The following is a 15,894-nucleotide window of genomic DNA, read 5'->3' as shown; positions in this document are numbered from 1 at the left end:
TGCGTCATGCATGTTCTACTACTACTACTACTACTACACACACACACACACACACACACACACACACAATGAGGATGCCCATACCGCACAATTCAGGAGTGGACTTTCAAAAATGTGAAAGTTAAATCTTTACTCTCCACCTCTTCTACCTCACCTCATCCCTTGCTCAAAAGGCCAAACTTAAAAGCTAGTACATGGGATGCCTGGCTGGCTCAGTTGGTAGAGCACGTGACTTATGATTTCAGGGGCAAGAGTTCAAGCCCCATGTTGGGCATAAACTTAAAAAACAAAACAAAACAACTCAGTACATCCAGTACATCGTATCCTCCCATTTCTGGTCTTATCACCCACTGTCCCTCAGTATACATCTTTTGTTTTATAGCCATTGTATGGGTGAATGCTCCAGAGAAAGAGCAAAATCAGAATATCAAGGCAAAAGAGTGGAGTAAGAAAAGGCTCCATGTTTAAGCAAATGCAACTCAACACCAAAGACTAATAGATTATCAACATCTAGTAGATTAACAAGATGATCAAGATTAACATGTTGCTCACATTGCCCTTGATGTGATATATGATATGTTAAGAATAGCACTTTACCTCTTTGGTCTGCTTTCCAAAAATCTAATCCCAGCCTAATCGTAAGAAAACATTAGACAAATCCTAATGGAGGCACACTCAACAAAACAATTGACCAATACTCCTCAAGACTATCCAGGTCATCAAGAATAAGGAAACTCAGAGAAACTGTTACAGTCAAGAGGACCAGAAAAAGGACATCAGGAGAGGGTAGCTACAGTTGTGGAGAGCAGAGCATGATGGATAGACTTGCTGAATTACAATGTCCTACACCTGAAACTAATGTAACATTGTGTCAGCTAGACTTCAATTTTAAAAAGATACTCATTTGAGGGGTGCCTGGGTGGTTCATAGGGCTTCTGCCTTCAGCTCAGGTCATGATTCCAGAGTCTGGGGATCAAGCTCCACATTGGGCTCTCTGCTTAGTGGGGAGCCTGCTTCTCCCTCTCCAGGTCCTCTGTGCTTGTGTTCCCTCTTGCTATCTCTCTCTGTCAAATAAATAAATAAAATATTAAAAAAAATAAAAAAGGTATGTATCTGAATTTGAAAACTGTCTTGCTAAAAGAGTAAATAGAAAGTTATAATATGAGGGTCACTAGGGGGGTTAGTCTGTTAACTCTTTGCCTTCAGCTCAGGTCAAGATCTCTGGGTCCTGGAATTGAGGGATCCAGCCCGGTGTTGGGTTCCCTGCTCCTACCTCTCCTTTCGATTTCAGCTCAGTTCCTATTTCAGGGTCTTGAGATAGAGCCCTGCTTCGGGCTCTGTGCTCAGCATGGAGTCTGCCTAAGAATGTCCCTTTCCCTCTGCCCCTCTTGCTTGTGCACTCTCTCTCTCTCAAGTAAATAAATATATATTTTAAAAATAATAATATGACATATGGGATTTGTTTCAAATTAATCAAGTGGGAGAACATGGATGGGGCTGTAGGCCAGAGTGTATCATTGCCAAAGCTAGGTTATGGGTACATGGGGGTTCATTATATTATTCTCTCTTCTTTTGTATGTGTTTTAAAAATTGTCCATAATAACAAACTACAAACTTAAAAAGTATGTACTAGGTTAATTTATAGAAATCTGGTGCTGTTCATGACTATATCCTCCTATAAGATAGGGAGGCAGAGAAAACCAGTCTTAAGGGAAAAAAACAATAATGATGTCAAGATACAGGGGAGCAGAGGTAAAGTAAAGCATGAGCAGTAAAATATTTCTGTTCCTGCTTCCCCCTTGTACCTCCTTGACCCCAGACTTTGCCCTTGGATTATGTAAAAAAAAAAAAAAAAACCTGAATTCTTAGCCCAGCCCCTGCCTCTTTCCTTTACACAACTCGAGTGGTATCTATTTCATGAAGTCACAAGTCCAAACAAATACCAAGTTGTATAATGCACCCTTTGGCATCTTCACCCCTAATCTAAGACTCATTCGCCTGACTCTTTTTATTTTTTTAATTAGTTAAAAATTTTTTAATTTAAATTCAGTTGACTAATATATAATGTATTATTGGCTTCATAGGTAGAGGTCAGTGATTCATCAGTCTTTCATAATTACAGTGGTCATTACATCACCTGTCCTCTTTAATGTCTATCTTAATCTATCCTTAATGGCTACCCAGTTCATCCCATCCGCCTCACCCTCTTCCCTCCAGCAGCCCTCAGTTTGTTTTCTAAGATTAAGAACCTCTTATGGTTTGTCTCCCTCTCTGATTTTGTCTTGTTTTATTTTTTCCTCTCTTCCCCAATGATCCTCTGTTTTGTTTCTTAAATTCCACGTATGAGTGAGATTATATCATGGTCTTTCTCTAATTGGCTTATTTTTGCTTAGCATAATACCCTCTAATTCCATTCATGTTATTGCAAATGGCAAGATTTCATTTCTTTTGATTGCTGAGTAATATTCCATTGTGTGTGTGTGTGTGTGTGTGTGTATCACATCTTCTTTCATTCATTTGTTAATGGACATTTGGGTTCTTTCCATAGGTTGGCTATTGTGGACATTGCTGCTATAAACATTGGGATGCAGGTGCCTTTCGGATCACTGCATTTGTATCTTTGGGGTAAATACCCAGTAGTGCAATTGCTGGGTTGTAGGGTAGTTCTATTTTCAACTTTTTGAGGAACCTCGGTGCTGTTTTCCAGAGTGGCTGCATCAGCTTGCATTCCCACCAAGAGTGTAGGAGGGTTCCCCTTTCCACATCCTCACCAACATCTGTTGTTTCCTGACTTGTTAATTTTAGCCATTCTGAATAGTGTGAAGTGGTATCTTACTGTTCACCCTTCTGATTCTTTAAGCTATAGCAAAGGTTTTCTTATATGTGGGCACTTAGCCTGACTTACAGAAAATACAGCCTATGGTAGAGATGAAGGACTTGGGTTCTAGTTATGATTCTGCCAGTGTTTACCACATGACTTTGGACTAGCTATGTCAGGGCTCTGTGTTTATTCTGTCATTCTTCTGTCTTGTTGTGACTGAGGGAGGCAAAGCATTAGAGCACAGCCAAAGAAAGGAGTTGCAAAACTTCAAAGTCCAGAATTCCTATTTTTAGTAGAGCAAATCATCAGATTCTGCCTCACTGAGCACTCATTACAAAACCTGAACTTTGGAGCTAATTGCTCAAAAGAAAATCAAGTAGAGGAAAGTTCTTTTCTTTCTCCACCTTCCCCCACCCCTTCTTTAATTTTACTGTAGAGTGAGATGCATTTTCTCACTAGATTAAAAATATAAATAACACAAGGACAATATACCATTAACAAAAGACCTAAAGGTTGCCTTCTTTAGTCCTTTCCTTATATCCACCCACACAAATGTTCTTTGTTGTCCATTATCTCAGTAGTCAGGCATTCTTCTGACCAGCCATGGGTATTGTGAAACTAGACCAGAGAAAATCGTTACTTCGTTATCTTAATGCCTGTGTGGGGAGATGCAGGTGGGGCTAGCTGGTCTTCCAATGCCTCTGTAGGAGCTGCTACCTGCAGCAGGTTATTATGAAGTAAAATGTATGATTTCAAAAGATGGAGCTTTGAAGATTGAAAGAAGTTCTTGATTTTCAGATATACACTAAGATGGGAAACATACGACTCTATTGCACCAAGAAATAATGCACACCCAGAGACTGACAATATCTTCTAAGTAACCCCATGTCATAATTGGCCACTGTATGACCAAGGGAAGTTCCACATTGTTCTCAATCTATATACATTACATTTGATTCCCCTTATTTGGCAATAGTTATATTCTCAAATTGCCATAAACAATGAATTAGCAATTAATGGAAATACAGGGTTAGGTTTCTGCAAGCCTCTGTCACAACATTTTCATCAATGAATCAATAACTTTATTTTAGGTGTGTTTCTTTAAAGACCACTGTTTAAATATATAATTTTTTATCAGCCACATTGAACTAAGGGCCAACATCTCTGTTCTCCATTATTATCCTTTCATGATGTTTAAGGAAGTCCCAAGTCTTGTTTTAAGCCAGATCTTTTATTGTTCAGGATGGAGTTTGAATAGCACAACCCAAAACTTTTTCTTGCTTATGCTATGTGACCATAACTGACTCATGGTATGTTTAGAGGTGCAGAGAAAATGGAACCTTTCCTTTCTCTATGGCAGATCTGGTCTTCTCACAATCTCTTCTCCACTGGAAGGGTAAAGACTATTTCATCAGTAATTTCCCAGTCTCTTCAGTCAAAACGGCTGTCTTGTTTTGTTTTATTTATTTATTTATTTATTTTGGTTTACAATAGTCCCTCCGTTCAGGAAATAATCATTTATTCTAAGTTTTGGCCCCTCTCTCTCACCTCCCAAGATGGCTTCTGGGTGTGCTGAGAGCACACTATGCCATTAAGATTGGGGCAGGGGACTGTGGATCTGCATCAGGAGGTCCTCAGTGTTGCTTTCTGGCTTTTACTGGTCTGTGTAGTCCTGTGTCCCTTGATTATCCTGGTGACATCTGCCATAGAAGTCTTCATGTGGGGTAAGAGTGATCTAGTCTCTAGGTTTGGTCAGGGCCTAGGGGGTTTTCCACTTGACCTGTCTGTTTAGGTCAGAACTTATAGACCCAAAGGTGGGCATCTCACCCAAGCTGTCAGAGACCTTCCCTAGGATTTTTCAAAACTGGAGCTAAGCAGCCTAGTTTCTCTTGGAAGGCAGATTTGTGAGATGGGAGCCTCAGGACCAGTGTGCTTCGTGATTTTGCTACCTCACAGGAGTAAAGTAAGATAAGGGGAAGGAGCACATGCTGAGAGTGTGAGAGTTGCAAAAACAGATCCTGGGGGGAAAAAAAACCCAACAACAGATCCCTGGCCTAAGTTATACTTAAGGGCCTGTGCTCCTCTTTTTCCTGTTGTTCTCGGAACTATTCACATACCTTTCTAGCAAATTCCCCCCCCAGGCCTAAGTTAGTTTGAGTTCAATTTGTCATACTTGCAACTGAAAAAAAAAAAAATCTTAAAGCACTTACATTTTTAAATGATTTAATGATCATCATAACACTTGCATATTTACAGTAATTCGAAGCAACCTTCATTTACACTATTTCTCATAAGTATGTTATCTTTACAGGCTGGGAACTATTGCTGGTAAGCGTATGAGATAATTGAGTTAAAAAAGAAAAATTTGCTATTGTGAAATGGAACACTCATAGAAAAAGTTCACAAAACAAAAATGTACCTGGTAAGGGGTTAGTTATCATCAAGTTAACACAGAAACAACTCTGCCATCACCCCCAATCCCCATCTTATGTCCCCTTCTAATCAGGTTTCTCACTTTTGTAGTTATCACTTCCTTATTTTTCTTTCTAGTTACATTACCCCAGCACACATCCCGGAACCATATAATTGAATCTGCCATTTTTTGAACATTATGTAAATGAAGTAATACAATATAATTTTGGGGGGTTCTGGCTTTCATTCTGGATTATATCTTAATGTTCATCCAGTAGTTAGCTGTAGCTATAATTCAGCTTTTAAAATTGCTGTTTACTATTCTATAATATGAATGTACAACCATTTATCTAATCCGTTGACAGATTTATTTGGCTCTTATGAATAATAGTGGTATGAATATTCTTGGTGAATACATGTACACTGTCTTTTTTTTCTTTTTTTTTTGAGGGTATACCTCAGAGTAGAATTGCTAGATCATAAATATGTACGTTTTCAGGTGAGTAAATAATACCAAAATCTTTTCCTAAGTGATTTTTACAGTTTATATGTCTACCAGCATTTTCTAAGAGTTTCTCCTGTTCCATATCCTCACTAACACTTCACAGTCTCTTTAACTTTAGCTACTTGTGTGGGTGTGCATGTTATCTCACTGTGGTTTTAATTTCACTTCCTCCTAATTGCTAATGAAACTGAACACCCTTTTTCATGTTTAATGGATATTTGTACATCTTCTTTTTTGAAATGTCTGTTGAAGTCTCTTGCCTATTTTTCTTTTTGATTGCATTTCTCTGTTGATTTCTAAGAGCTCTTTATATATTTGAATAAAAGACTAAGAGAACTTGTTGGATATAAATGTTGTAAGCATCTTCTTCCACTCAATGGTGTTGCCTTTTCACTCACTTAATGGTGCTGAGGGAGAGAATCTTTAATGTATTCAGACTTATCAACCAGAATTTGGAAACAGTGCTTCTGAGAGAGTAACTAGACCAAGCAGTGCAAAGTAAATTTCTCAATTCAGTAAAATGAACTCACACAGGCTCTCTAGCCAAAGTTGCACATTCTTTCTTTGTAATATTGTTTCTGAGGTGACATTTTATTTTTAAATGGTTGAAAATTCCATTACCTTACAAACCAGAAAATGCACTTACAATATTTAATTCCGCTGCTTGGTGGTGTCATGGAAAACTAATAATAATAATTTAAAAGTATTGTTCTGAAAGTTGGCTGGACAGTAGGGCTTGGCTATTGGCAAATTAAAAAAATAAACATTTTTTAAAGTTTATAATCCTATTATACATTACAATCGCTGAAAAATGCATACAAGTTCAGCTTTTCACTATTTAAATCCCAGGCTCACTCATAGCCAAACAAGAAACAAGGATGGCACGATTTTTTTAATCATGGAAAATTTCAACTATCCTAAAATGCCAATATAACTAAGATCCCTATACCTACTAGGTAAGTAATGTTAACATCCCGTCACATTTACTTTAAAAAATTAACTCGTTTAAGGTCCTTTGTTTTGCCCTTTCTTTCCCTTTGTTTTTCGCACTAGAGGTGACCACTATCCAGAATTTGATGTTTTTCTGTCCAGTTCTGTTTTTTCTGTTTTTCCTACATGTTCACGTGTTCATGAACAATGCAAATATTGTTTCCTATTTTTAAATGTATCTTTTCATTCTATTGTGTGCTGCAATTTGCTAAGCAATTGCTCGTATGTATGTTGATACAAATATACACAGACATACAGATCTAGGTCATTTGTTTTAACTGCTATGTTATAATTCACGGTAAACATACACTCTAATTTTATTTATTCATTCCTCTATCAATGAACATTTTAATGTTATAATACAGGCAATAATACCTAGGACAACATCGAATATACAACAGAAACCCAACAAATATTTGTTGAATGGAGGCAAGCTTTTAATTCAATAAAAGCGTATAAAATGTATCAGGCTGACTGTTTTCTGCTTCAATTCTCCAGTTATTTGTTGCCATTATACACCCTATCGGCATGCATGGCAGGAGACATTTCCTGAAAATTTCTAACGGCTTTTTACTCAATCCACTGAAAAAGGCTCCGATGTGGTATGCGTATGGGGGCTGGGGTGTGTGGATAGAGTGGGTAGAGAATGGACACAAAGAAACTTCAATGTCAAAAAATAACACAGTGGTTTTTATGGTCTGGAGTAGGGGAGGGGGGCAGTAGCAAGCATTATAAATCTGGGGCAGGTCTGAGACTTTACAATGCAGGGCATGTCCGGTGCTACCGTATCCGAATAACGAGACAGAGGAATATAAAGGTCTTTCTTCCCGTGTACATTTCTGAAAGCTATAACCATCAAACGCCAGACGGTTGCCATGGGAACCAGCAGGGGGAGGGGGAGAGAATATCCGCCAGAATTCTTGATGCGCTTAGAATGTTTCTTCTTCCGGTCCTCTGCTCTTCGCAACCACCGCCTCTCTCCTCGGTTCCCGCTCCCCGCCCCATTCTGTGGGCTCTCATCATTCTCTTCCTTTCTTGATTCTCTCCCTTCCCATTCTAGGTCGCCATCTTGAGCCATGCGTCAAGATGGCGCCCCTGGTCCCAAGGAAGAGCCCTGGAGCTCCACCGAGGCTGCGCACGCACGTGCTCAGGGGCGGGAGGGTGGAGCGGTGACGTCCAGACGCTGCTCCGCCCCCGGTAGTCTCCCCGCCCCTGGTCCCACTCCGCCTTCCTCCCACCGGGCGAACCCGGAAGTGGAGGAGGAGGCGCGGCGGTGGCGGCGGCGGTGGCCGAGCGGGCAGGCGCTGGCGGAGCCCAACCCGGGAGCGTGTCTGGGGTTGGGGGCGGGGGGCGGGGCTGAGCGCCCTGGGCAGCCAGGCCCGGACTGGGCAGGGGAGGCCATGGCCTCCGCAGAGTTGCAGGGGAAGTACCAGAAGCTGGCTCAGGAGTACTCGAAGGTATCCATCGTGGGCGGGGAGTAGGGGGTCCCCGGCCCTGCGGCCTCGGGTTGCCTTGGCAGCTACTCGTCGGGATGGAGGGGAACGGCGAAGGGGGCACGCGAGCGTGCCCCTCCTTTCTGCCTTCTCTGTCCACCATTACCATGCCTCCACCTGCAGCTCCCAGGAGATGGGGCCCGGCCGTGTCTGGGTCCCTGTGCGTGTCTGCGGGAAGGAGCAGGAGTTTGATTCCTCCTTCTCACTAAACTAGCGGGCTTGGTACTGGGATGTCCGAATGCTGGCTTCTGCCTCTGGTGCTGGTCGGGAGGGGAAGGGAAGGGTAAGGACCAACCCCTCTACTGCTGCTTCCTCAATTTTCCTAGCCCAGTGATGGGAAAGATCAAGCTTGCTTTCTTCTCACAGGGACGAGGTGAGGATGAAGAGATCTGTGTGTCCCCAGTCTGTCACCTCGGGAGAAAAGCCATTCGTGTAAACTGTTTCACTGGGGATGGGTGGCTACGAATGTATTTAGTGCGTTGGCAAGATGTTGTCTGGAGATGATTTTGAAAGCTTGAGTGCTAGGACTGTGTCCTCCAGGGTGCTGGGCAAGAACACCCAGGTGCTCAATACATGTTGAATTAAGCAAATAGGGACCTGCCCCTTTGTCGTATTCATGGCATCGTCTTTTGGAACCCTTTTCTTGGAAAAGGGCGGCGCTGCTTCTAAAGTGTTGCTGCCTTAATATTCTGATGAAGTTATAAAAGAATCTCACAGCCTGGTAAATTGATTCAATAGTCAGTAAGCTTAGTTTTCAGCGATCTGGTATCATGGGAGTGCTGGGAAGACCTAGCCCCCTTTTGACCATTTGGAAAAACAATTCGGACACATTTTTTTTTTTCCTTTAACACATATTCAGCAAGATAAAATGAACTGTTGTTTGAAAAATAAAACCTTTGCCTAAGCATATACACTTACGTCTTTTCACCATCAACTGGGAGCCTTTTGAGATACTAACTATACTTATTCCCACGCTGTGACCATTGGCAAAACTTCTTCTGTTTACATTTGGAATTGTCTTAACAGCCTGTAGCACAGTGTCCATGATGGCAAGTTTTCAGCCTTTGAAGAAATATTTTGTTTGAAAGGGTCAGAATTGTTCAGAACAAATCCACATGATGAAGGAGAGTGGATGGAGAATGGCAGTACTCAAAGGTGGCTCCACTGTTTGGGGTGAAAATGTTTTATGAGTATAGAGTAAGGGGATTGATTTTCTTCTCCAGAGAACAGACAGTCTCAGAAGGCAATTCCAAATGGCAAAAGAAAGTTTTAAAAATGTTTTAAGTATGACTGCAGTGCTGGAATAATTGTATAGCCTTCCAAAAGTATTAAAAGCTTTGAAAGATTTTATTTATTTCTTTTTTGGGTATATGTGCTTTTTCGTTCAATAGACATTTATTATGTGCCTCCTGTGAATAGTCGGCCAGGGTCTGTTGAGTGAGGCAGAGTTCCAGGTTAAGGAGAATCCTTTCATAGAATGTTCAGATATTGTGCGTAAATATGATACAGTACGACAAGTGTTAGTTCAGTGGGAACATGAAAGAGATGGATGTTAAGAGTAAAAGTTACTCAGGTTGGGAAATAGGGAAGAGAGAGGGTTGGTAGCATTCCAGGCAAGGGGAGCAGGCCCTGTTTCCAGTCATGAAAGCATAATAAGGTACACGGCGAGAGAGGTGAAGTATGATTGGAGAGTTCATTTCAACCTGATCATCATAAAGGGTTGTGGATGTCAAATAAGTTTGAACTTTATCTTTTGAATAATAGATGTCAGAAGTTTTATTTTGTTTTTTAAAGATTTTATTTATTTGACAGAGATCACAACTAGGCAGAGAGGCAGGCAGAGAGAGGGGGGAAAGCAGGCTCCCTGCTGAGCAGAGAGCCCAATGCTGGGCTCGGTCCCAGGACCCTGAGATCATGACCTGAGCCGAAGGCAGAGGCTTAGCCTACTGAGCCATCCAGGTGCCCTGATGTCAGAAGTTTTTAATCAGGATAATGACATTACTTGTAGGAGGGGAACTGCTAACTACTTGCAGGATGGATTGAAATAGGGAAAGATGGGTGAAAAGACCAGACCATAGGCTGTTGGAATAGTTTTGGGGAGTGTAATACAGGACTAAGTAAAATTAGTGACTGTTAAGATGGAGAGGGGGCCTAGATATATTACCTAGGGTAAAAGTACCATTTTAGTTACCTCTTTTTTAAAAAAATTCATTTGTAAAGAATTTATTTATTTTTGAGAGCTAGAGTGTGGAGAATTGGGAGGGGCCCAGAGGATGGGAGAAAGAATCTGAAGCTGAATCCAGGGCCCCAGGCAGTTTGATCCCATGACCACGAGATGACGACCTGGGCAGAAACCAAGAGTTGGTTGCTCAGCCAACAGGGCCACCAAGGTACCCCTAATTACCTCTGTTTTGAGTGCCTGCTTTGTACATAGCACTAAACTTAAGAAGAATATAGTGTATGAGGGTCTCATCCTTGTGTCTTATTCATTCTCTGGGATGTGGTGAGTGAAGGGAGACGGAAGGGTTGACCCTGCGGTTCTGAGATGAAGGAACAGGACTGCCACTGACAGGAATGCGAGCCAGTGTAGAGCAAAGGGATGTATTAAAGGTTAGTTGCAATTACAGAATTAAATAATTTTAAGTATTACAAGGCACATTAAAATTACCTTGTTCACATAGTAGCCTGAGGTGGTGTTGGGGTAACTGCTGAACATTTCTAGTGAAGATGAACTGGCTAAAAGTCAGGCCAAAGGCCAGAGCTTTTGGAATACTAACTGTGACAACAAGTAGTTGAACTACAGGAGTTAATCAGAGTGGAACCCTTTAGGTAGACTCTTTGGGGAACACCTATGGAAAGGTGTGAAGGAAGGAGGAGATGCTAAGGAGACTGTAGGAGGTCTGCCAGGCTTGAAGTTACTTATCTGTCAGATTGGGCTAGATCATTTTTCATCCTTTTAATTGCAATGGGATGGAAATTTCAGAACATAAGAGAACAGAGATTGGTCAAAAATTTCATGTGCTGCTTATTCTCTGTCAGTTCTAGTGCTGAGCAATTTCTAGTTAAAATCTGTGCTACCTTCAGCCCTGAGCCTGTGGAAGGGACACGCTAGCTTTGCATTACCTTCCCTGGTGCAGAAATTGTGGGGTAATATTGAAATTTTCCTTATTTAAGATACAAAGACAGAAGAGTTCCTCCTAAACAGTAAAAGGAGGCTACATATCTAGACGGTAGCAAGCGTGATCCCTAAACAAAGGACATTTGCAGACTTCCGTTGTTCTGATTTAATGCAGATCTCAGTCTGTTTTCCAGGAAGGAGCTCATATCTTGCTTAAGAACTATGGTCATAGGGGCGCCTGGGTGGCTCAGTGGGTTAAGCCCCTCTGCCTTCGGCTCAGGTCATGGTCTCAGGGTCCTGGGATTGAGCCCCGCATCGGGCTCTCTGCTCAGCAGGAAGCCTGCTTCCCTTCCTCTCTCTCTCTCTGTCTGCCTCTCTTGCCTACTTGTAATCTCTGTCTGTCAAATAAATAAATAAAATCTTAAAAAAAAAAAAAAAAAAACTGTGGTTATAATATTCTTTCCTCCCCAGAAGGAAAAAAATGGCCTGAGGAGCTCCCATTTAAGAGACTGAAAGTTTAGTTAGATAAAAGATGAGTCATGGGAGTCCAGAGCAGATGAGAATTTCTGAGGTATACATACTGGTAAAATGTAAAGCGTTATGGAAAAGCCAGTAAAACAGAGATTAAGACCCTAGTAGTTTGGGCAATTTGGAGGTCATTGGAGGCTTTTGAAACTTCAGGTTTAATAAAGCTAATAAAGGTGTATGTAGTTGGTTTTCAGAGGTTTATGAAGATAATTGGTAAGCAATGCAAGCTGCTTCTTTGTGATGCGAAGGCAAGCTAATCAAGACCTTAGTTACTACACTGTAGATTAAGAATCAAAGATTGCTTCTTACATGCTGTCTGTTTCATGGTCTGGTCCGCTTCTGATGCTCTCATATATTTCATAGGGTGGAGAGGCTAAGAGCTCTGAGTCCTGGCTCTATTTGATTTCAGCCTGCTTTCTTTGCAGTAGCTCCTGCACCCCTGCCTGGCATCATGTTATGTGTGTAAGCAGGTTTCAGGTTCTTTTTTCTTAGTGTTTGTGTTACTCTGGGCCACTGGTTCTCAAAGTGTGGCCCCTGGATCAGCATCATCAGTATCTGGGAACTAGTTAGAAGTATACATTCTCAGGCCAACCTGGGAATCACTAAATCTGAAGCTGGTGGTCAAACCCAGCAGTCTGTGTGTCACAAACCTCTGCAGTGATTTGGATGCACACCAGAGTTTGAGAACTGTTGCTGAAGGCATGGTATCAGTACATTAGCTTTTGTTCAGTTAATCTTTTCAAAGCTCTTTCGGAGGCAGTAAAAACAAGTGGGAAAGTCATACATCCAGTGTTTCTCTAAACAGTTTACTTTGCAATTGATTCTTCTTTTGGTGATGATGGAGATTGACTTTGGGAGCTTTTTGGATCTACACTCTTAGGAAATAGCTATTCATATTGGTGAAGGGTTGGTTTTGACTTGGTGTGTTTGCTTTCTAGATAGTGGATCTTGGTGGAACCTGGTTAATTGTCCCTTCCTGTAAGAGAAATTGACTCAGGAGCTGGATTAAAAAAGAGTATCATTTGGATTAAAATCTAGTATCAGCCTCCCCCCCCCACCCATAATTTGTAGAGTTTAACTACTAAAGTTTGATTGGAAAACAGTATTGTGTTCAATGTTATTCAGTGGAATTTCCCATGAGAATGAAAATGTTCTGTATCAACAAACCACTGGCTGTGCAGTACTTTTGAGCATTTCCAAAGTGGCTAGTGCAACTAGTGGATAGAATGTTAGATTTTATTTAAATTTAAATTTAAATAGGCACATGTGGCTTTTGGCTCCTGGTTAGAAAGTGCTAGCTTAGCCCCTAGATCAGTGCATCACAGACACAAAGTGTCTCTGTGACTCGCCTGAAGACCTTGTTGAACGGCAGACTCTGGTTCAGTAGGTCTGGGGTGGGGCCTGAGAGTCTGCTCCCAGGTGATGCTGTTGCAGCTGTCTGCAGACCACACTTTGAATAGTCAGGCCTTAGAAAAGCTAGGGTGTTCTTCCTACTCTTCTCTTAAGTCATCCAGATACTGGTGAGGCACATAGACTGTAGGGGTTGGGGTGGGGTGTTGTCCTAATGAATTGCCCTGCATGGGAGCAGGAACAGGAGAAAGGGTTCCATTTGAGGGCAGGTCTGAGAGAAGAAGGTTTGCTTCCTGCCTCCCTGATGGAATAACTCCAGCCACAACTGAGAGCCTACAGGTATTTCTCCAAATGATTGGAACCATGTGGTCCTACTGGACACCAAGAATCCTCAAAAAACCTGAGCCTAAATCGCTGAAGACCACTCTATAGACTACTCTACATAAGTGTGGTTCCAGAACAGTCAGGCTTATCACAAAGCTATTGCTCTAGGGACAGAGAGTGGGGGAGTCACCTAGGATCTCTCCTGCCGCGTTGACAATCTGTGATGGGATAACGGGTCCAAGATTAGAGATTTATTACCTTCAGTCACAGACTGTTGGAAGAGTTTGTAGGGAAAGAGATGAATCACATATACATATTTTCTCATCTAATCCCCAACAGTCTTCTGTGTTAGAACCAGTTTTACATGACTGTTTCCTACAATGGACATTTTGACATTTTATAGGTTTTACAACTCTATAAAACAAACTATTAAACATAGAAGCTTTTCTTCATTACAAAGTAATTTGTGCATTACACATCCCTAAGCCCATCCTAAACCTCACCCAAAGCCCAATTCGAAGCTTCAAAATAGTGAAATCATCTACAGATCTCCGTTTCAGAGTCTCTGACATGAAACGCCTTCCGGTTCTACCATTTTCAGTATTCCAAAGTGCTGGGAATACTGCTTGGCCTTTCTACCTACTTGCTTGTACCTCCCCCCGGACGGGGGAAAACGACCTATAAGCTCTGCAGTACCAGGGATTAGTGGCTGGAGTTACCCTGTCACTGATGCAGGAAACAAACTTTGGGGAACGGTCAGAGAGGCACTGTTAGAGTAATGAAGCTTTATAGTTGTGTGATGCATTACCTTCACAAGCCCGTTATATACAGTATTTAATTTGATTAGTTAATGAAGCATTTATCGAGTATCTTCTCTGTCTGTGGCTTTGATCTTTATCTGTGGGCAGGAAATACAGGGAAGTGGGCTGTAGTCTCTATCATGAGCTCCAGTTTTATTGGTAGATGGGAAATGAGCACCGAAGGCAAACATAAATTAGTAAATGTAAAATTTACTTTTTTTCTGAACCTGTAGAACAGAGGTGCTCCAACCTTTTCTGTAAAGAGACTGTTAGTAAATACTCAATGCTTAGCCGTACATTTTCTGTTGCAATTCCTTGTCTCTGTCATTGTAGCTTAAAAGCAGCCATAGACAATATGGAAATGAGTGTGGTTTTGTTCCAGTAAAACTTTATTTTTTTTTTAAAGATTTTATTCATTTATTTGACAGAGAGAGATCACAGTAGGAGAGAGGAAGGGAAGAGATCACAGAGAGAGGAAGGGAAGCAGGCCCCCCGCCGAGCAGAGAGCCCGATGTGGGACTCGATCCCAGGACCCTGAGATCATGACCTGAGCTGAAGGCAGCGGCATTAACCCACTGAGCCACCCAGGCGCCCCCCAGTAAAACTTTAAATTAGGTAGGGGTGCCTGGATGGCACAGTCAGGCGACTGACTCTTGGTTTTTGCTCAGGTCAAGTTATGATCTCAGGGTTGCGAGATGAAACCCTGCGCCAGGCTCCATGCCCAGCCCAGAGTCCCTCTCTCCCTGCCACACCCCCGCACCGCCCTGACCCCTGCGCGCTTCCTCTCAAATAAAGAAATCTTTAAAAAAATTTTTTTTAAATTAGGTAGCAGGCCAGTATGGGCCATGGGCCCGCAGGGAATTTAAATAGTAGTAAGTACTGCTAGTTATCTTGTATTGTCCCTTTTAAATTTAATCTCTTGGCAAACCACTTCTTTCACTTCTTTCTCTCCTCCATATCCTTTAGTACAATGCCTTACCCCAGGCAAGTTATAATGTTATCTGTTATCCCTTTGATTCTAGTCTAGTAACAAAAGTTGTTTCCATTCCTGGGGCACTTTAAGATTTAGAAAGTGCTTGGACATAGCTTTCTTATCTGGTTCTCACAACAATGTCAGAAGAAGGAAGATAGGATAGATGTATTCACCCGTGTTATAGACCATATAACTGAGGCTCAGAATGGTTAGTGAATTTTTCAAGTTTAAATTGTCTACTAAATGGCAGAGCAAGATTTGGGTCTTCTTTCTTCTGTGGTAGTGAACTGTATCTTTAACTTTCTAAAAATAGGAGAAGCTCACTTTTTTAATCTGTCTTTCGCTCAAGCTGTTGAATATTCTGCAGTATTTCTCCTTTTATTAGATTCTTAGCTAAATTTTCTGTTGAGAGTTACACATACTCAGTTTAAGGTTTAGTATTTAAGTATTCCTATTCTTTTGGCACAGAGGAGGGTCATTTCTGTTCTCAGGAGACAGATCTGAGTTAGAATTAGTAGCAGATTTTTTTTTTTTTAAGCTCACAGATAAAGTCATTCCCTTTGTTCAGTTTCTAAGAGCA

The 15,894-nt window shown here is 41.5% G+C and overlaps 1 protein-coding gene across 1 annotated transcript in view; it reads left to right on the top strand.

Moving 5' to 3' along the window:
* Positions 1 to 7,936: 7,936 nt before the first annotated feature.
* PPP1R21 (protein phosphatase 1 regulatory subunit 21) overlaps positions 7,937 to 15,894 on the top strand; it is a 63,651-nt gene continuing 55,693 nt past the window's right edge. Inside the window, exon 1 of the mRNA XM_082746846.1 lies at positions 7,937 to 8,185. Coding sequence (XP_082602972.1) covers positions 8,129 to 8,185 — 57 coding nt within the window. The 5' untranslated portion in view covers positions 7,937 to 8,128. The remainder of the gene's footprint in view (positions 8,186 to 15,894) is intronic.

This window comes from Mustela nivalis, assembly GCF_964662115.1.
Source record: "Mustela nivalis genome assembly, chromosome: 8".
NCBI classification, from domain to species: domain Eukaryota; kingdom Metazoa; phylum Chordata; class Mammalia; order Carnivora; family Mustelidae; genus Mustela; species Mustela nivalis.
Note: the sequence above shows the minus strand (reverse complement) of the source record. Positions and strands in the feature narration are given on the sequence as shown.